This window comes from Magallana gigas, chromosome 2 (genome assembly GCF_963853765.1).
Source record: "Magallana gigas chromosome 2, xbMagGiga1.1, whole genome shotgun sequence".
NCBI classification, from domain to species: Eukaryota; Metazoa; Mollusca; class Bivalvia; order Ostreida; family Ostreidae; genus Magallana; species Magallana gigas.
In genome coordinates, this window is record NC_088854.1 from 17,530,579 (window position 1) to 17,553,162 (window position 22,584).

The 22,584-nt window shown below is 33.2% G+C and overlaps 1 protein-coding gene across 2 annotated transcripts in view; it reads right to left on the bottom strand.

Moving 5' to 3' along the window:
• Nucleotides 1-3,965: 3,965 nt before the first annotated feature.
• LOC105340979 (transforming growth factor beta receptor type 3) overlaps nucleotides 3,966-22,584 on the bottom strand; it is a 28,169-nt gene continuing 9,550 nt past the window's right edge. The window contains exons 4-17 of one of the 2 annotated variants that reach the window (XM_034446594.2): nucleotides 19,822-19,925; nucleotides 19,406-19,583; nucleotides 14,888-15,011; nucleotides 14,085-14,277; nucleotides 12,630-12,807; nucleotides 12,206-12,351; nucleotides 11,910-12,059; nucleotides 11,329-11,550; nucleotides 10,824-10,995; nucleotides 10,529-10,610; nucleotides 10,206-10,374; nucleotides 9,490-9,628; nucleotides 8,972-9,169; nucleotides 3,966-8,673 (exon numbers count right to left, since the gene is read on the bottom strand). In XM_034446594.2, the coding sequence (XP_034302485.2) occupies nucleotides 8,579-8,673; nucleotides 8,972-9,169; nucleotides 9,490-9,628; nucleotides 10,206-10,374; nucleotides 10,529-10,610; nucleotides 10,824-10,995; nucleotides 11,329-11,550; nucleotides 11,910-12,059; nucleotides 12,206-12,351; nucleotides 12,630-12,807; nucleotides 14,085-14,277; nucleotides 14,888-15,011; nucleotides 19,406-19,583; nucleotides 19,822-19,925 (2,150 nt within the window). In that variant the 3' untranslated portion in view covers nucleotides 3,966-8,578. Of the gene's footprint in view, nucleotides 8,674-8,971; nucleotides 9,170-9,489; nucleotides 9,629-10,205; nucleotides 10,375-10,528; nucleotides 10,611-10,823; nucleotides 10,996-11,328; nucleotides 11,551-11,909; nucleotides 12,060-12,205; nucleotides 12,355-12,629; nucleotides 12,808-14,084; nucleotides 14,278-14,887; nucleotides 15,012-19,405; nucleotides 19,584-19,821; nucleotides 19,926-22,584 lie in introns of both variants that reach the window. The other variant, XM_034446593.2, reaches the window with a different exon arrangement.

Genomic DNA, 22,584 nt, shown 5'->3' on the forward strand with positions numbered 1-22,584 from the left:
AGAAGATTTTCTAATATTTAATACATTTTCACTATATGGTCATATTGGCCCCGCCTTAGGACCTGAACCCCTAAATCAGGGGCCATGAATTGCATAATTTTTTAGAGGGCTTCATGGACATCATGATCATGCATTAAGTTTCCCCCAAATTTATATGGAAGAAGAGAAGGTTTTCTAAGATTTATTACATTTTTACTGTATTGCCATATTGGGCCCAAAACCTAAGGTCTGTACCTCTGACCCAGGGGCCATGAATTTTCACAATTTTTGTTAAAATTTTTATGGAAATCATCCATTTGTAGTTTCTCACATGAGTGGGAGAAGAGAAGATTTTTGAAAATGTGGCTCCGCCCATAAAGCCCCTGGGATGGTAAGATCATTAATTTCACAGTTTAGATTCCTCTTATCCTAAAGATGATTCAAACCAAAAATGATAACAATTGTCCTTTCAGTTTTCAAGAGGAAGTTAAATGACCATCACAGGGCGCCTGCTGTGCTGCAAAAACTTTCTTTTCCTCCAGTATCTGAAATTCTTGGCGCCGACTAAGCATTCAGATCTGTTAAAGCCCTTTGGTATCCATTGGTGCAACATTCGAATAAGTTTGGTGAAGTTAGGACAGGAAATAACTTAGATATAGGACCTGCTCCAAAATATTTAAGAGGATGACGGCGCCGAGGGTACATTAGCTCCTCGATGTCCTGCGTCTTGGTGAGCTACAAACATTATAATTAATGCTAGATGGTACAACAGGCAATATGTATTGGGTTATTAGCAAAAACAATACAGTTTAATTTACCAGCCAAATAATTTATTTGCAAGATCTTTGTTTGTAGAATTGTAATTACAGTATTAATCTTAAGCTGTGAAATATGGGTAAGGAAAATTTAGAAATATAGAATACATTAACTGAACATTTTTGATACACATATTGAATAATCGTCTATGGTGAGACCGTACGGGTTCCGCTGTCCCGTAATGTGTCAAAGGTGTCATACCGGGCAAAATTGTTCATAGACAGAGCATTCAAAATTGATCCTATTTGTTGATACAATATAATAATGCAATATTCGTTTTCCCGGTGCATTCAAATTGCACGTTTCGTCTGCATTCCGGTGCAGATGAATGCACAAAAACTTGGCTATGGTCATCTTTCTTCACAATCTTTGAATTTTATGAAAAATATTTACAAAAAAAATATGTAAGTTTGAGTCACCATGTCTCTTTAAGAACCCATGAATTGAGCTCACAACATTTTTTATTCCTGCGATTTCCCTCATAAATGGAACAAAGAATACGTTGTTAAGGTGAAGTGGATTACTACTGCTGTCAAACAAAAAATGAAAGACCAGTTAATAGAGAAGTTGACAGTTAATATCGACATTTCTTTTAATCAACATATATATGAAAAATTAAGATCAATTTATAGTTAATCATCCTTTAATAAAATGTATATGGTGTCATTTGAAATTACATATATATTTCAATAAAATACAGTATAATATCATGAAACAACATAATAATGTAATATACAAAATGATATTGTATCATACGATGTTGCATGATATGATATTATGTGATATTTTATGGCATGATATGATATAGTATCATGTAATATGGTACGACATTGTATTTTATGAGATCGTATCATATAATATGATATCGTATCAATTAATATGATATTTTATTGATTGATACAAAATTGAATTATATGATATGATATTGTAGCATATACCATGTTGTATTTTATACAAAATGATGCAATTTCGTTGTATATTATATGATACTGTATCACATATGTTGTATCATATCACGTGATACAATATCATAAGATACAATATTATATCAAACAAGATGACTTGATACAATATTATTTCATATGATACAAATCATATGATACAATATTATAAAATATGCAATAATATCATATAATTCAAGTTTATATTACATTCCAAAAAAATATGCATATTATATTGTATTATATAATCTGTTACATTTTTATATTATTTGATTCAACATCATTTAATAAATATCATATCATATGATTCAATACCATAGGAATATGAATCATGATGATATATATCATATATCAACAATCACATCTATCAAGCAAGTTTGAGTGAGGTAGGACAAGGTTTTCTTAGCATCCTGGATCATGGAGATTGGGCCCTATATCTGGGACTAGCATAATATCTCATACCCACAGTTAAATGTATCCTGACGGCTAGTCAGTATAAAATCTTGAACGACTTAAAAAACTTACACTTGCTCCAGCATCAACATAATTGAGATTAAGCTACGTATCTGAAGTAACATGTATCTCTATTTACACACCCATAGTTATATTAACTGTTGAAGTCTGACTTCATTTTGTAACCTGCTCCAAAACCCTAACACAATTTGAGTTGTTTTAAAATCTGAAACCTACCTAAGCATATAGATAATCAAAATCACTCTCAGGATCGGAAGCACTATGGCTCAGATTCAGGCTGTGGAGTGAATCAGTATCACAAGATGCATCATCTCTCCAAATTTAGTAAAGACTGAACCAAAGATAACCCAACGTTTGTCTAACAAAGGGCAAACTCCAAAAACCATAATCTCATTCAGCATCCGAGACATATGGTTCAGAATCGGCATCCAAAACTGTGGAGTGCATCGGTATCAGAAAATGCACCAGCCATGCAAGGTTGATGAAGATAGGACCAGTAGTTACTTAGATATGACCATCAAAGGGCACCTGCCCCAAAAACTTTAACCAGTTCAAAAAAATCATCTGAACAGCATCTGAAATTAATGACCCAAATTCAGCATCCAAGTCTTTGACGTTCATAAATAGGTCCAGATGCATCATCCAGCAGCAAGTTTGGTGAAGAAAGGACAAGTAATAACTTAGATACAGGACCTGCTCAAAAGCTCTAGCCAGGTTCAGATGCTGACGCAGACGCCGACACCTGGGGTATAGCATTAGCTCCCCCGACTTCGTCTCGGTGAACTGAAAATTAAAGTTTTGGTAGTTCTGACCCTTCAACCTTAAAGGCTCGGTTTTTGATGACAAGTCACACTTTAAATGCTACATAATGCATTCTCCCCACGCATAGAGACTTTTGCGTATTCCCGAAATGCTCAATAGTTGTAAAGCAAAATAACAAATCCAATGTAGAGTAAGTCGTCCTCCCACACTTCTGTTTGTTGTAATGTATTTGGTTCTTTTTTATTTCTAAATTAGACCATAACAAAGATATTGAACACAGAACCACCTGAAAATAAGCTTTGTAGCTCTTTAAAATTAAATTTTTTGAAAACTTTGTACGAACACACCAGTTTGATTAAAAATTTTCATATATTGAACTTATCTAAAGGACAAATGTTACAAAAATTTATCTTAAAAAACTTTTGCAGAGTTTCCATCAATATGAATACTAGTATCTGAATCCTCAGAAATCGGTCACGGTCATTGTAATTAATTTGTATTACATTTGACCAATTTATTCATTTGTATAAAAGTATTTTGAGAAAAATATGTTTTTAAAACGTCTGACACACCAAATCAACTACAGTTGGGCAACTTTCTGCTGCATGATTTCATTATGTTATGATATAAAGCGGCAAACTCAAATAAAAATATTTAAAAAAAAAAAAGTACAATTGTAAAATTACGACAATTGGTATTTGCACCTTCTTAAACACCAAATGATTATTTCATTTCTTGTCCTACATGGATGTTCACGTTTTTATTTTCCCGCCCATTATCATGTTTGAATTGGATGTGCAATGAGATAGTTTTCCTTGATATCCATTTATTTTGCAAACCAATAACTACTTCCCTTATGGAAGATAATTGAAAAGGCAGCAAATGCTAATACGATATACCCCACATAAATATTCCGTCCCGAGTCCACTCGTTGTCATAGTCCCCAGGCCCCCTGACTTCTTGATGATGACATCATAAGACAAAGACAACAAGTCTACTTTACAGATTTATTTCATCAGATACATGAAAAATTAACATAGATGACAATGAAATAGCAAAGATTACACTGAAAAAGATTCTTTTTCTTAAAAAATGTACAACAGGTTCATTTTGAGGTAGATAAATAGGTCTTACAATTGTAAATCCTGACCATCTGTTAAAAGTTGTGTTGCAGTCAACAACTCCGCAAACAAACTTGTCTGCATCTCCATATCATGCTATGCATTCCTTAACGTACAACACATTTTCTTTAATATATGAAACAATAGTAATTCTTGAATTACAATTTTATTGTAAATTTTTAAAAAATCGTTTAGTTATACTTCAGAAATTCATCAAGGATTTTCAACAGCAAGACTCCCATGATCAACTATGGCACCGGGTTTAAAAGTCTTCCAGTCTCAATGACTGGACATAAGCTGCATAAATAACGTAACAGAAAAATTCAGATGAGCATACAAACATATACATAGTACAATGTACAAACACACTCACAACAAATTTGCTACACAGAATTTTATGTACAGTAATACATTTATTTATATTTTTTTAAAATCAAATATCATTTAAAAATTTCTAATCTGGGACGAATATTCTGGACTTTTTTGGTTTTATCTGCCATTTTGTTTTCAGTAAACACTAATATCAGGCATTAACCTTTACTTGGGAAGCGGGCACACTATATCAAAAATAGTCTACCCTCATTAAATTGCCAAATATTTCCTAATCTCTGTTGATAAAATAATGTCAGTCAAATAAATAAACCAGGGCCCAAAATTGTGTATATATGTATGTACAAAGTGTGAGGAAAGTGATTCTATGACAATCAATATGTTATGGATTATATAAATACAGCACTTATTTACATGCTTCATATACATTTTAAAACAATGATGTAAAATGATAAAATGAAATTTGAAAAAGAAAACAAAAGCTGAGGTAGAGCTCAAGCTCATTACAAATTACTGAAATGTACTAAAACAATCTATATTAATATGTACATACAACTTTCTTTTGCACTTGATTTAATATTTGTAAAAAGAAAAAAAAGTGACCACAGCTGTCTTAAAATTCTAAAATGCATCATGAAAAATATCTGATCCTGATATGAAATGTCCTTAGTGATATTGAAAATGAGGTAACAAACAATAGTCTGGCTGCATAATTATGATAAATCCCACTTCTGAGGTCAAATCTAATTGATATGAGCCCAAGTTCATGATGACCAATAACCTTACCGGTGTGTATTTGTTACTAACAATGGATATTTAAAAAAAAGAAGGGGTACTGGTCAAGAAATATTTGTGATTATCATATTTCTCTTTCCTTACAACTATTTAACCAAAACAAAGGACATAGAAATGCCAAAAAGATGATCGACTTTTGGATATGAAAGAAAATTTTACACAATGAACTGTGAAAACAGCAAGGTCTATCCAATTATCTTCAATGCTAAAAAACCGGGATATAAATAATCTCACAACCATTTTGACTGAATCTGCTTAATTTCAAAAGATCAGACCAAATAAAATTAAGGATAACTAAATTAAATGAAGAGGTTCAAACGGTCATTTCCTACTAAAATACCATTAGTTTGCAAGGGCGTAAGGAAAAGTGAAAAAATACAATGCATATCTTATGTACTAATTCATTGAATAAAAATTGTATACTAAAATGAGTGCTTGAATAACAGCACACATTCCATAAACTGAGGTAGACATATCGACGACAAATCAAAATCATACTGAAAATACAGTGCAAAAAGACAGAAACAGACAGACAATACATTGTATGAGTTATCCGGTGCTATTCTGTTAAGAGTTGAAGCTACATGCAAATTTACCTATATGTAAGTTGACACATTGTAACATACAAAATATATGCTGCCTTTCAACAATAATGTTAACTGTTTAAACTTCAAAATCTTGTGAATGAATGAAACACTACTTCAATCTTCTGGTTCATCAAAAATGCTGTTTTCAAAACTTTTATGAAGTGAATAATATTGCTGCTTTAATCTGCCTAACACCGATTTTTACTGGAGTTTTGTTTAACTTTTTTTAAGTATATAATTTGAACAAATAAAGTTTAGTATAACAGTTATCTTGAAAAATAATATAAATCTAAAAGACCAACAAACATTAACATATAAAATGATAAAAATAAACAGAAAAAAAAAATCTCCTTGCAATATCAACTTGTCTTAAAGAAAATAAGATCGTCTCCTTTCATGGTTTAAACAGATCTATAGTCTATATAAAGATAGTAAATAAACCAATTTGTTTGTATACAATTATACAAATAATGTGCCACTATTTTTTTAAATATTCAATACACATGTACAATAATAGATTTTTCATGTGTGTTAATCCAACAACATAAACAGAAACAAATCATAATGCATTGATAAAAAGGTCACATAGCACTTAAATACCCAACAAACAAATTTTTATAAACAACAACAATACAACACCAACATCGTAAACAATTTACATATGAATCTCTCTCTCTCTCTCTCTCTTCCATTCCTTGCATGTTTCAATATTGAAACACAAATTTAAATTTCCTAAGTCTGCTTACATTTTTCATTTTAAAGCAAGAAGGGAAAATAAAAAACTTGAATAAAACAAAAAAAAAAAGGACAAAGACAGAGAAAAAAGATCTGCAGAATACAATACATAATGTACATTAAAATGATGCTCTTTTGAACATATTTTTCATCCATCATTTACCAACAGAAAAAAAAGATATGAGAGATAAATGTCCTATATTTCCTGACTACAAAAAAAGAAAAGAAAAGAAATTCACTGGAATTCTGGTGAGTTTGAAAATTCAAAGTAGCACTTTTTCCATATCTTACATAATGGGTGACCCCACCCTAGCACTAATCCATGTTCTTATGAAGGGAATATATACCAAGTACCTGCCACCAAAGACAAGCAGCTCTTTGATTTAGATCAATTCTTGGTTAGACATAGGTTTTATACATTCAAAATGATCACAGACAATTTCTCCATAGTACCTAATATTTCTAAATAAATATGAGTTTCCATGGTTACAGAACTACAATTGCTATGGTTACAGATTCTATCACTCTCACTGGTATTGATGGTGATTAATAGTTTGATATCAATGCAATCTTGTAATCAATTTATAACATATATATATACACATGTATATACAGTACACATATATATGAATCAGAACAATCTATATACATTACAAAATAACCCATGTTATCTTATTAATGCTATACAATACCACACACTGTGCTAAAGCAAGCTTTACAGCAGCAAGAACTTTCCCTGTCCTATTAGTATATGTGTACATTGTGAGGTATTCAGTGCTTATATCAAGGAACTTGATGCCCTCTTTTGATCAAAATAGCATGCAAGACCAATGAATAAGTAAATAATCTTCTAAAGAATTTACAGGTAGGGTGGGGATATGGTGAAGATAAACTTTCCTCTTATTAAACCCCCCACCTCCGAAAAAAATGTTTGAGAAAAATTCAACCCCCTAGGCATTTTTTCTTTAATTTTTATCTGCAAAGGCACAAAAGTCTCCCTGACCTATTGCATAAATAATGAGCTTCTGTGGGTATATAATGGGGGTATATAATTAATTTAAAAAGAAAGTCCAAGGAATTGGTGATTGCATTTTTAAGTACAAAAAGGGGTGTATAAACAAAACAAAACATTAGCCGATATACATAATTAAATATATTTATCAGCTCCATCCTGAATAATTTGAATTAATAAATAGACTATCTTTAATAAGGGATACAAAGTATGTGGCACAAACTATAGGGTATGCAGAAAAAAACACAGCAATCAAATTATGCAGCCAACATAATACATTGAAATTTAAATTATTATGATAATAAATGGTCACTTAGACAGTTCTGTCAAGCCATTTATTTACAATCACTGTTTAAATACCCGTTTCACCAAATAATGGTTATTTTCAATTCAATTTGTTAACTTGCTTTAGCACAATGGTCTTTTCTGAATAAAAAAAAAAGCTTCTTCAGATAATTTTAACATGTAGAAACCTAAATAAACTTCCTCTACAATTTTACAACCATGATGGGCAAAATAGTCTTCAGAAGCTCACCCTTAAATGTGGCCAACCAAAATCGAGGCAGTAACCCTCCATAATTAAATACTACTATGTTACAGATCTAAGACGGAATTCAATAATTTCAACTCCCATAATAAATTTTGGCTGCCATTAGCCAACACAGCTTAGTGCTGCTAATATCCTGAGAGGACCCTTGATGTGGGCTGAATTCCACAGAAATGTACTGATCTTTGGTTAATGCTATGGTGCTGGCTTTTCTCTGTTTAAGCATACTTCATCCTTTTTCTATTGGCACACACAACCAGATTCCAGGATCAATGCCAGCTCAAAATGTGTCACATTTCACAAATCATTAAAGTTTGTATTGGCTTATAATATCATTCAGTAACACTCATAAATTGACAAAGGACAAAGGAATTAACTCCATGTACTGGTTTCAACAAACAGCTTCTCCTTGGAATAACAATTTACATCACTAAAGCAGAAGTTCCCTCCCTTGGTACTTGAGTGTCGTCGACACAATACTAAGAGTTGATTTGAAGTGGTGCTGTGGACATTGGTGTTGATTCGCCACTACCATCCAACACAGCTCGAGATTGGACTGCATGCTTTATAGGTGCTACAAAATATGTAAAATCATTAAAATCCAAGTGTTTATTTAATTAAAAAAAAGAGTTCAACCCAAAAAAACTGGGTTAACATAATGAAGTAATCTTGTCAGTTTAGAAAAGTGATGGGATTTGGTAGCATCAATAAACTTTTAATATATGTAGAGGACTTTATATAAATATATGAGATTTTAGTTCGGCATTAATGTATTTACTTCAATTCTATCTATTCATTCAGGCATTGTAAATTACAAATTGAATCAGAGATAACCAGACACATGTATAATTCTAGGATTTGTGAAGCCAGACCTGTATGAGTGTGAATGAACCAGAGAGCTGCCACCAATAGGACTCCGATGATGAATGCAGCGAAGGCGATTCCAATGACTGTCCCTGAGTCTAGACCCTCCACTATGACCGTTTGTCCGGAGGTTTTCTGGGAATCCTCATCCTTGGAGGTCTCACTTACTGGCTGCTGGTTCACGATGTGGACCTTAGGTACCTTAACTGAGGACCAGGAAACACCAATCAATTTTAAGTGGACCTCAGCTAGTTTGTTACTCACATCTTGTGTTATACATGTATATTGAGTATTATCTAAGAAACATGTTTTAATTTTCATTTCTATCAAGACATATCTTTGGAGAATTTAGTGGGGTATATGAATTCAGTTTTAATGTACCAAATAAAAAAATCTTAATAAACACGATAGAAAATTTCATACAATCTTAATGAACACTAGAAAATTTCATACCCCTTTTGAGTACATGTATTAAACATTAAAATCTGTACAACGATAAAAGTTGCCATTAAGTTCTGAATCTTACTAATTGTTGAATTGGCATTGTAATTTTCTGTGTCCTCTGGCTCAGACTTGGAGTCAGTGGCATAGAGTGGACCTAGAGTGATCTCCTTCAGCATGGCTATAGGGCTGTCATTGTCACAGAGCTTGCTCTCCTCCACACACTGCAGGGAACATTGCACAAACATCAGCAAGGAATCAGCACCAGGACTCATTATCATTATAGTATAATAACAATCGCAAAATAATTGTTTAAAATTTTTGCCATTCAGAAGATATAAAAGCAGATAATTTTACAAAACTCATCATCAAGGAATCAGTACCAGAATTCTTAATTATTTAATTCAATACCAATACATATTGCAAAATCTTTTTGCCTTTTAAAAAAAGAGAGAGAGGGACAGTTTGACAAAAATGCCTCTGGGCCTTTACAGTCATCTGAGAGTAATCAGGCATTTGTTTGATCCATAAAATGGCACTTACTGTAATTAATTAATCAATTCTGCCCAGAGCAATATGCAATTGATGTTCAAGCATAAATATGTATTGTAATAGAAGATCTAAAAAGTATTCATAACATCTGCATACTGCATATCAAAAAAATATTAATGACTTGATATTTCATTTAATTAAGGTATCCAACATGGTAGTTCTCGAACAATTTCTTGATATCTATTAGTGGAGTCATGGTATCATATTAATTTGACCTTTAGTTGCTGCTAAGTCAGTCTGATGGCTTACCATTGGAATGCCTTTGTTGCTCTCTTTTGGCCAGTTCTGACAGGTGCTCAACTGACAAATCAGGTAGCTGAAGGGTGTGGCATTGCTCAGCAGGAAACTGAATCTCTCATACTGTGTCACACTTCTCAAGACCCCATACTGGTGCCGAACATTAGCATCCTTTATACAACTACAGAATAACAACAAATTCAACTGTGGTGTGTTTGAGTTGCATTTCTTACATTTCTATCAAAATTTGCCTATTCATCTTAGTTAAGAAACTTTTCTTAATTGTGTTAAGTGGGTCAAACACACAATATCTGCATGAAAAAAAAGTAACTTACCCATCCCTGATAAGCCAGTGAATGGGTGCATCATCACTGTGAAAAATCCAGCAGTTCTGTATCACCACACGCAATGACTGGTCTATAAGAAAATATCAACATTTTATGAATGTAAATAATTTTCTCTCACATTTCAATCTATAATACAGCTGCATAGGAATTAATCATATGTACCTGTAGCTTACTTTATAACAATATCTATGTATTATGAACTTCTAAAATGAATTTTTTAAAATTCTATTCACAACACATCTAAATAAAAACATAAACAGTTCTTAATGCACAAAACAAGCACCTGCTTCAATGCTGGCTTTGACATACACCCTGCTGTTGGCTGGCAGAGCCAGGGGGAAGGTGTGTAGGGGGTCAGTGTAATGGGAGGACCGGTAGAGGACCATGCTGTAGTGGATGTCAGAGGATGGGTCCCAGTGGCTGATGTTCCTGGGCTTGCTGGTTGTGGTCAACACCTACACATACAAAAATCAATTAATTTACTTCAGTTAAACCAGCTCTTTAGAAGTTCATGCATATCTTCATACAACTTAACAATTATGCCAGTCTTTTCTACCTTATAAAAAATCCCTCTCTTTTTTTAATACTACTGTAAACCAAATATTTTTTTCTCTCAAAAATTCTTGCCATTTTATTTGTTTATGATTAAAAGGCTGGGTTTTGAAATTCTTTTTTTTTTTTAACCATGAACCACTCCATAACTGGTAAGTTGCTAAATAATATCATTGCAAATAAATTTAAATTACAGGATTTGCACAACTAAAGTACCATTTCTCCAATATACATACCGTTTCTTCTTCTCTTTTCCTAGGCACTGTGCAGTGGATAGGAATCTCGATTCTGTCTGGTGACTGGTTCAAATCCTCATCATCAATGTATGTACCATCCATGGATGATACCCCAGACCCCTCTTCTCCTAAGTCCTCCTCTCCTTCATCCACTTCATTAATTCCCATTCCACTTGGCTGGTCATATAGGTCAGTGTCCACCTCCTCTTTGTGGATGACAATCTACAAGAAAAGGAATTTCTGGGTAACTACACTCTAATACAGGTTTTTTAACTGTTGTTATGATCTCCAACTAACTTAATACCCATTCCCAATACACCCATTCCCAATACACCCCCCCCTTTCTTTTTTTATCTAATATTCACAACTAAAAAACCTAGCAAAACCCCTCCATGTCATACTTTCAGTCTAGAAAGTTTAGAAGTTCTTATAGATATTCACAAGTAATTGACACTCATTTGAATAAAAGATAATTATCAGCAATTACTATACTCGTCTGTGTTCAACATCCTAAGGGAATTAAAGAAAAGCGTTACCATGGTGAGGTTCACACAAAAAATCAAAGCCCTTTGTGCACTTACTGCATTCGAGTAGTGAGTCTGGGTTCCTTTGTGATTGATAACTGTCTTGCACATCTCTGGTGCTGTTGCAATGATCAACTCTTTCTTATATACTTCCCCAAGACAGCCTTTGTCCAACAATGTGATCTGTTTCCAGGACAGGTTAAAAATCTACAGCACAAACAAACAAGTCCTTCACATTGTATCTCAAATATACTTACTGGCACAGTATGAACGGAATTTTTTTTTAGATATCTGAGGAACTAGAAATACTTTAGCTTACATGTATATCATGATTAAACTATAAAAATAGATACCTTCATGACAGACTTTTTCATGTGTATTATAATTTGCCCCTTTTCCCCACACTCTGTGTGCAATACCCTCTTAATTACATTCTTTGTGTATGCTCGAACTGAGAATGGGTCAATGTGGGTAGGATTTGCTTTTGGAGAATTACTACCTGCTGAAAAAAATCCCCAACAATATGCTTTAAAATAAAACACACAAGAAACACATTAGGTAGAAGAGTCTACAGATCTATCCATAATGAGTTAAAATTTAAAATCTAATGAACTATACAAATAACAACAGATAATACTTGACTGACTTTCAAAAGGTCAATTTATCATAAATAAGTTATATAGAAAAAGGAAACAAAATTTCAATTCTGCTTATATATCTTCTGATAGAACATTTGACATCTAAATCTTATTTTCTAAAACATTCTTTTTTTCTTACCTGTATCAGGTAAAACGAGTTTGATTTTGTTGGCCAGGTTGATCTTTGTGTACATGGCTACTGGCCCCAGATAATCCTCTACCCAACGAATAAGTCCTTGGTCTGTGGCCAGAATCTCATCTCTCCGCACGTTTACAGGGTCCATCCGTATCCGCATCATGTCCACATAACTATTGGCCTAGAATGAAAAAAGTTTTTAAAATCACTAATTCATGCTTATCAAATTACATGTCTATTTAATTGATGACAAGAAAGGTTTTTCAGACACAACATAAAAAAGAGCAAAGTCAATTTTACATTGGTAACTTATAAACTGGGGTGTTACATAACATCAGACTACTACCGGTACATGTAGATCCATAAATTTCTAAACTTTGAAGTTAATCATGATCATACATTTTAACCATTAAAATTTGTTAATGTGAGATTAAAATAAAATAGAAACTACTCAAAAACAGCTCTGTGTTATAATTGGCACAATTAAACCAGAGCACAATCGGGTGAACAAAATGGTCAATAACACAATTAACATGTAGAGACTAGATAATTTTAGCAATTGTAACGTTTTGTAAATTACATGTAAATAGAACTGTCTTCCCCTTATCTTCCTCTTACTGGTTTGTAAATGCCATTCTGACCTTAGTCAAATAACGTAAAGTGCAGAGACAAATATGTCATCCTTGAGTCACAAGTAACACAGTTTCTGATGTTTCCTTTTAATAATGCTATTGTTAAAGCTAATAAAAACTTTATCCTTAATGTCAAAAATGTGAATGTAATAACTACTGCATATCTAATAAACTGACTTTTCAAACAAATTACAATAATTATTATTGTATTTCTAACTTTTGACGTTGGCAAGTTTTGTTGTTGTGATTTTTGGAAGCAAAAGCATTCTAACTGACAATTTTCAACGCTTTTATGAATATTTCACATTGCTTAAAAACTTTATTAAATTTCACCTTATGATAAAATCTTTCTTAAGTTATATTTACACAATTATTTTCTTAAAGTTAAAGAAATTCTATATAAAAACTGTATTCAGAGACATGCATATGTTAGTATATAAATAGTGCCTGTTTGGGAGGGTAACAGTTGAAATTGACACCCCGAGAAAACCATTGTCAACCGACGCGAAGCGGAGGTTGACAATGGTTTTCGAGGGGTGTCAATTTCAACTGTTATCCTCCCAAACAGGCACTTTTTTTTTTGTTATACTGAATGTCTTAATTTTAAGAAAATTTTACTGCTTTTATATAGGAATAACGTGAATTCTACAGCGAACCGTACGCGCATAATTTTCGCGCATGTAACATTTCTTAATGTTACCCGTTGCTAAGTGCATTGCTAACGCTGAGGGTAATAGAAAATATTATTAACTGCGTCTTAACCAATCAGATTTCAGTATTTAACATGAAAGTATAACAATATTTAATGTACATGTAAAGTACTGACCACAATATCAATGTATCCCTGGAGTTTGTGGGTGGACACTCTCCAGTTGACATGGTCTGGTGATTTCAGGACTAGCCAGAAATCTTTCTGAACTCTCTTCTTGGACATGCTTCTTATGTCCAGGTGAGCTTCAATGGCTGCTGTATTGTTCGCAATATTGCTCACCTGTTCCACCTCTATGATATATGCCACCCTGTTTTGAAACAACCAATACAGATATTACATTTCTTTCCTTTAATTTTTTAATCAACTTTTACCTTTTGATGTCAACTGTTTCAAAGGTTATTCTAAATAATATATATTTTTTAAATTTATTAGTTTGATAGCAAAATGAAACCTTTGCCAAAAAAAGTTACAAAGATTAACCTCTGTGTGACAAAGTGGGATGCATGTCAGATGTTTCAAGGAGAAAATGTATTTGATGTGCTTTAGTTTTCCTCTGCATCAAGGCTTACCTATTTCATTTAGCTCAAGGCAAGACACAACAATGATAAAACAAACTAATGAGCCTCTTTATTGATTGTAGATTTGTTGATTGGAGAATCACAAAGCTTGAGAATCCAACACTAAGGCTTTAGTCCGTGATAACTATTAATCTCTAGGAGTGTACCTTTATTTGGCCTACATCTACCTGATCTCTAACCTACTTGACATAATCGCTTCAATACATGACCAACTTTGTAAATGGCATTTAGCTCTTTGATCCCTGGTCAACTCATTGTGGCCACACATTCTAGAAATCAAATGACCAGTTGGAATTTTACCTGTGGCAATTAAATGTAGAGTTGATTTGTTTTCTTTACCTGGAGATATCCGTTTGTGGAACAATGCAACCAGAGGAGAGTTGGGGCTGTTCAAATTTTGCCATCACATTCAACTTCTGAGACGAGTTTTCTTGAATAACACAATCGCTAGCTGCATGTTTATCTGAAAAATCAAATACAATGTGAACATGTCATTGAATGTGAATGTTTCCTATACTTTTCCCTAACATTGACAAATATGGTCTTTCTTACCAACAAACTTGGTTATTAAATTTGGAGGAGGCCAATTAGTAAGGTCAGTACTCGGAAAATATCCAAGGACACTCAATGAATACCTAACATTATTTCAAGTCCAATCTAGTAAGGAAAGTGACATTAAATTATACACATGACATTATTCAGAGACAGATATAGCATAATACATAGCATATTTCTACAAGACGAGATTTCTATACAGCTGCCTCAGGATAAGAGAAATCTGCATCCTGACCTGTATATGTCACACCTAGTTATCAACAGGGGAGAAATTGAGATATGGGAGAAGTTTGGATGCCACATTTACTACCCAGGGATGTTTGGCTGCAATTTCAAGCTTAGTTTGCTGTGGTTTTTTAATCTTCCTTTCTGACAGAGATTTTGATAATCCCCAGGATTAAGTGCATTGTAAACATGTAAAAGTTAAGCTGGGGCACTCCCTCTTTTTATGTTCAGAGATAAATAATATCTTTTACCTTCAACACGCAAAAGAAAAATAAAGTTCCTAGCTTTATTCTCTTAAAAAAAAAAACACTTCAAGATTACAAAGTTTAGATGCAACAAGCTTCCATTTCCAAAGTTTAATGTGTTCAAGTTCATGGCAATGGTTGCAAACTTCTCTCTCAAGCTGTCTCCAGATTTTACCCTGTGTTTCACTTATCTACAGAGCAAGATTTATGAGCCATGTCACAAAATCTGGGAATACCCTAAGCAGCAGCAGTTTTGTGGATTTCGATTGTAAATGGAAATGACATTGACTGGACACAAATAGCTGTTTGAATCATAGATCTACAACTCCACTATAGAAGATCAAAAACAAAACCACAGGGATTTATAAATATCCACATGTGAGGTCGCAAAAACAAAGAAATCTCAATGTAAAACACATGGCTGTAATTGAAATGGAGCTCTAAATCATTGTTAAATTTACCTCCTCAAATGACTGCACAGGTAGATGCAATAGATACAAAATATACTGGATTGTTTCTCTCTTACTTTTTAATTTTTTTCTTCAGTTTTCATCCACAAACATGTGATTAGATGCCATAACATAAAATCTAAAATTAGCTTATAATGTCTAGATAAATTGATGAGGTAAAAGTTGACATTTTTGTGGTAACTGAACAGGTAAACATACCTGTCAACCCTCGACAAAAGAACGAGCAGAAAAAGGTCACACTAAGAGCCCACTGGCCACTTTGGCCCTCAGTCAGGTTGAAGGAGCGATTATACACTGGGAGCAGGGGAGCACTTAGCACAAGTTCTATGCATCACAATATTCAACATTTCTATCACAAATTCTATGAATCACAATGTTCAACTTTTCTATGACAAATCCTATATTGCATCGAAATGTTCAACAAATTATGACAAACTCTATGCATCACAGTGTCCAACATTTCTATGACAAATTCTCTGCATCACAAGAACAATAAAATGCAGTGGATTTGCCAAAAACACATAAGTGCTGACAAAACTTTGAAAGTTATATGTGTGCGGAAAATCTCCCTGGTTTATGAATATTAATGGCATGTTATTCATGACTTATTTAAGATCATTTCCTTCTTTATAAATCATGTACCAATTCTTTAACTGACTTCAACAAATACTTTAAGTTTGATTAACCCTGTACAAGTTATCAAAACGTCATTGTGAAAATATCATGCACATCTTTTTATCATGAATTAAAAGTATACATAAAATTGAAGGAAAGTTTCTTGGAACTGGTCTCAACAAATTCATGTCTACAGGCAGACAAACAGACACAAAAATGGTGATTCCAACCCCCAAACCCTTAAAATTTTGCCTAGAGTATAATTATGTCTTTTCAAATATAAATAAAACATTTTTTTACACCATTTCCGGCAGGAAATTGCACACTGAGAGAATCAGGTTAAAACATACACATTTAATTAGCTTCAGAGAAAAACCCGATAAATCACCTATTTTGTGAGTTAAAATTATACATCTAAGTACTAAAAGGCAATATAAGCCATAAAAAGATTCAAATGAATTTGACCTCCTCTGGAATACATCTTGTCTTCCTTTAAATGTGGTTAGATGATACAAACAGACAGTATATCAAGTCTCAGTCACTCTCATATGCAAATCTGAAGTCTTTTAGGCTTCTAAAATGTCTTTAGACCAGTCCATAACCAACAACTGCTATTTTCTTTTTTATCTGTTTCTCTAAGCAAGCCACCTACATGGCATTAATTTATAAAATATTAATTTGTATGTGTTTTTGTTACTTGCATTGCATAAGAAGTCTCCTTGATATCCATTTGTCTGGGATTAAAAAAAAAATGTTTGGCTTCTTTTATTCTTTGTTGGATATATTGCATTTCAACAATAACTTTTAAGGACAATTAGACTGTTGCATAAAAGAAATGGATCAAAGTTTTCTGAAATGTTTAATTTCCAGAGAATCATTACAACCCATATATTCAATGCCTTTAAATATTGAAAGATTGGAATTCTTCCCTCCTCCAATAACTCGCGTCCACATTGTCATCACAACAATGAATAAAACTGTTTTCATTCCATACATTTCTCTTCTTGTATTATAAAAAGAAAAAATTCTTTCAAACCCTCTTCAATCATTTTACTTTCAATAGATGGCATTTCTGTATTGAAATATCAGCTAAATATAAATACAAGTAGTAATAAAGCTGTAAAGTTTTCTAGTATCTGTAGATTGAAAATTATGTTGCGCATTACAACATTTAGGTTGAGAAGTCACATTTTTCGAAACAAATGTTTGTATCCCTCCAGTATTTAAATGGCAATGTTTGAACCTTAATACACTTTGATGGCTAATGTCAATAATGTATAGTAGTGATATGTACTATTAAGATTTCTCACTATTTACATTGGCCCAACCATGGCCTTGAGTTAAACGCTCCCAATATCTTACAAAGCCCTGTGATATTTATCTTTGCCATCTTCTACTTTATGGGTTGCCATCCGATTTAAATGGATTTATTTCAGTTCATTGTTTAAACGTCAAGTATTCTTCGATCTGAACACAGAAACTTGATCACAACAAACTAAATGATGATAACCGTCCTGCACATTATTCTGTCATACCCTACAATGGATAATTCCTAATGACGACATTCAATAAATCTAAAACCTGCCACTTTTATGACTATCAAAATATAATAAATGATGACAATTCAATATAGAAAGCAGCAAGGGGGTTAGTGTTTAGTTCTAACTTCTGAACTTAATACAAAAATGTCAATGAACCAAGACTGTTCATTTATGCTGAGTCTCAAATACGCAGCCAGCAATTTGGAGTAAAATCAATAGGCAATTATGTGACATCTGCAAATAGTTCTGCTGGACCAAATGACAAATTTCTGGAGCATTTTACACAAAGAATACGAGTAATGGATCAATTAGCACTCTATCTAGGGCAGAAAAACGAGAGGTTCCATTTTAACCATACTCTTTTAGCTACCAGATACTCCGATATAAAGCATCACAAATCTCTTTTCTATAAATATTGGACACTAAAGTGACAAGTTTATGTAAATGTACCATAGTTTAATGCCTAATCTCAATGATACTATAAAGATTGACTTTTTTTGTGCACTACACAAACACAAAGACATTATACTGAGTAACTACAATATTCTTTATTTGACAAATGGATAAACAAGTGATTTTTGTAAACCCCATTATGTTTGCCATTAACCCAACCTCTATCTAGACAATCACAGGACAGCATCATTCTTGATCCTTTGTGATCATCGTGGACTTGGTTACTGTAACAACCCCCCCCCCCCCCCCCCAAACCTAATTCACTTTTGCAATCCCCCCCCCCCCCCCCCAAAAAAAAATACTACAAAATAAATAAAAATAAGCCTAATTCATTTTGACTGTGTCTTGTTGACCAAAAGCCAAAGAATGTTTCATTTTCTGTGTCTGATCTTAGCTTTGTCCTATTCATCATCAATGAACATCATGATGCTCTGTTTAGTGAACTAGGGTGTCACCAAGTTGATCTCATCTCTAGTGCATCTTGTCCCCCTTTTTTCATTTCTTATGTAACTTATCCTCAACTGCACAACTGCAATTGATCTACCACCTCATCCATTGTAACCCCAAATCCATTATGCCCTCCTTGTTTCTCATGTAAAAGTAACCTTGTCTCTATAATCAACCTCTTCAACAAGTACAAACACCCAACAGTACCTAAACTCTTTTCCCCTACTCTAGGAAGAGAGCTGTCATCTAGTACATGAAGATGTTACTAGGTTCCTTCCTCTACTCCGCCTGTTTTTGTAATCTTACCCAGTCCAACATTGAGCGTCATCTGATTCCCTCTCTTCAGCTCCGTGTAGGAGGTTATGACTTCGTATTCATTTTTCACCCATGACATTAGAGTCTGGGTGTCCTGAGGCATCATGCTTTTTCTCACTCGTTTATTCTCACTGCCTGTGACGAGTCGAATGGTTGAATATGATGGAATCTAAAATGAGATATAAAAATAAGAACCTTAATACAAAATCTAATAAAACCTGACACTGTTCCCTAATGATTCTTCCATTCACGCAATCATGAGTTTTGTGAACTCAATGAAAATTCCTATTAATATGGTGCAAGCTATCTCCTATCAGAGAAATAATTATCAGGTACTGGAGTACAATTGTAATTTGTTTTGATGCATGATGTAATAGTCCAGAGGAAACTAAGTAAAAGATAACTACCACAAAAAGATGCTTCTTCTTTGATGCTAGGGTAATATCCGTTCGAATCTTCCACCTTACTGGCTGTCGTGAGTTCAATACGTAAACGAAGGGTTCCAAATAGGCTACAAAACAGAGAGAAAAAAACATCATCATAAAAGATTCTCTTCACAAATTATTCATAAATTGTTTTATTATCGTGAGTTCTATCGATAAAATTGTAAATGTCGATCTGATGTAAAATTGTACTCTAGAGTGACACTTTAGTGCAGTTTTCAAAACCAAATGTGCCTCATTAAGGAACGAATTCCCTCTGTGCTCAAAGTTCTCAATGATGTTATTGTCAATTCAAATGGGCACAGCATATTTTCTTTGGTCTAAAAATATTTCCTTTTGCGATCATTTTACACTTTTTGTTGTTATCAGATCTACATACATAATAGCTTTTAACCACCGGTGCCATTAATACAACAAGTTCTCTTAATGACCTGATTTACAAGATTCAAATACTTGTAACAAATGTTGCTCAGAGTGGATAATAACAACTGAAGGACAGCAAACCCAAATACAGTACCGGTACATGAAATTAATCAAAGGAGCACAAATCAATTAGCGATGGCATAAATGCTGGATGTAACTAATGAATTTATCACCTCTTTGAATTCACGTTTTGGATTGAATGTACAGAAACTAGACTAAGGTCAACAGAGAATCATTAATAGTACATCAGTATGCAGGTAATTGGTCATGTAACGATGATATGAAATTCATGGTAAAAATTTGACATCTTGTATGCCACACTAAAGTGAAGGGGTAAAGGGATTGGGTTGTGTTTTAAATCATCAACGTTACAAAACTGATGCAGCTACCCCCCCCCCCCACCCCCTTTCCTCCCCAGTCCCCTGTCCTTGGCCTAACACTCCCATAGGATTCCACATTCAGATTGATCAAATGGCAAAGCAGCACTACTAGTGAATTCCATTGTTTTTGAATAGCATTGATTTTCTAAATATGGAAGCAAATGACAATAACTTTAGTACACAGATGGGAAAAATGGCTTCTTAGTAAAAGCATCAGAAACTAATTGCAGTAAAAGTCAATTGGAAAAAGAATACAAGTAATAAGTGAATGTCCTATATCATATCACATTACTCATATAAGACAAAAATACATAAATCCACAGATAAAAATCATGCAGAATTGGGTACCGGGGTAAAACTGAAAACCTGTGCTATTCGATCAAATCACCCAATCTAATCTGTATAGTCTTGATGATTTGCAGGGTTTTTTTTTAATATTTCAATTATCAGGCTTTACAGGTGAGAATACTCAGTACTTCCCCAACATGCTTAGTTTTGTAATTAAAACATCAAGTCAACATTTCTTTAGTTTTTGTAAACAACTCTAAAATCAATCTACGAATAACAATTGAAAAAAATACCACATAAAAGGCAAATGATAATGAAATATGTTAAAAATGTGGGAAATAAAATTCTGAGAATAAATTTTATGACGCATGTCTATATTTAATTATACATCAATCACTTTCAAATGGGGAAAATAGTTTCATCACAATAGATGGCTCTTTTCAAATAAGATTAATATTTTCATGGATTGTTTATTTTTAGTATACCATCATGGTTGTAGATTTTCCTGATACACAAACGGAAATGGCTAATATGCTATTGTAACTTTCCAATGCTTCGTGTGACTAAGGAGATTAATATAGGTATCAACATATTTTAGGTCTTTATTCAAACCATAGTTCAAGTCTATTTTTGAAATATGTTTTGATTGTAATCGGCTTCCTCAATTAAATTTCTATATCAGCATTGGCTTAGGACGTTAGCCTTTTGACCTTTAAAAAGTTACTTGGAAGCTTATTACCACTCTTCAATTTAATAAATGTCACACAAAAGAAAAACATCAGAGGTATTTGTGTAGCCATCAAGTTTAATCTTCAAATACTAGGCTTTTGTTTTTTAACATTATGCAAAACTATTTTTCTTTGTGCAAATAAAATCCCTTCAAGCTATGCATATATACAGCGAACCTGTCAAGTTTAGGGGCCCAAGAGACGGCTTACACAGAGGAAAGCATAAACTCTATAATACTTATGAGTCAATCCATATTTTAAAAAACTTCAACCACAATCTTTTAATGACCGGGTGACAATGTACGGTCAAGTCTATCATAATTAGTTTTTCAGAATAGCTTTAAGCATGCAGTTTGTCAAGCCATCATCTTGAGATTAGATAAACTTGGTATTTAACTGCTAAATCACTTGCATGACAGATTAATTTTAACCATCTACTGGGTTTTATTGATATCAAAATAATAAAATTTTATGCTACATAAATGTACCCTGTTAGTTTTTTCAGTAAGATTCAGATTTGTTTTCTTGTAATCCAAGGGCAAGGGTGGGAGAGAGCTAGGTTTTCATATGTGTGTTAAGTCCTTGATATTGTTCCAATAATAAAAAATCTTGTACATCTACAAGTAGGAACGGGCATCTTTAGAGCACACTGTCATAATAAGAATGCATGCATGATATCTTATTTAATATAGTGTCCCTTTTTTTTCAAACACGCATTCTAGTATTTTGCTTTATCTATATTTGATGCTTTGCCAAGAGATCTAGTAAAAGCAGCCAAAGTTCAGGCTATCATATTAGACCATCTGTTGAACTTATGGGAGTATTTGGCAAAAGTTCCTGATTGCTAAGCCATTTATAACTATTACACTTCAGAAAATATATACTAACAATTAAAAGGCCAGATTGTA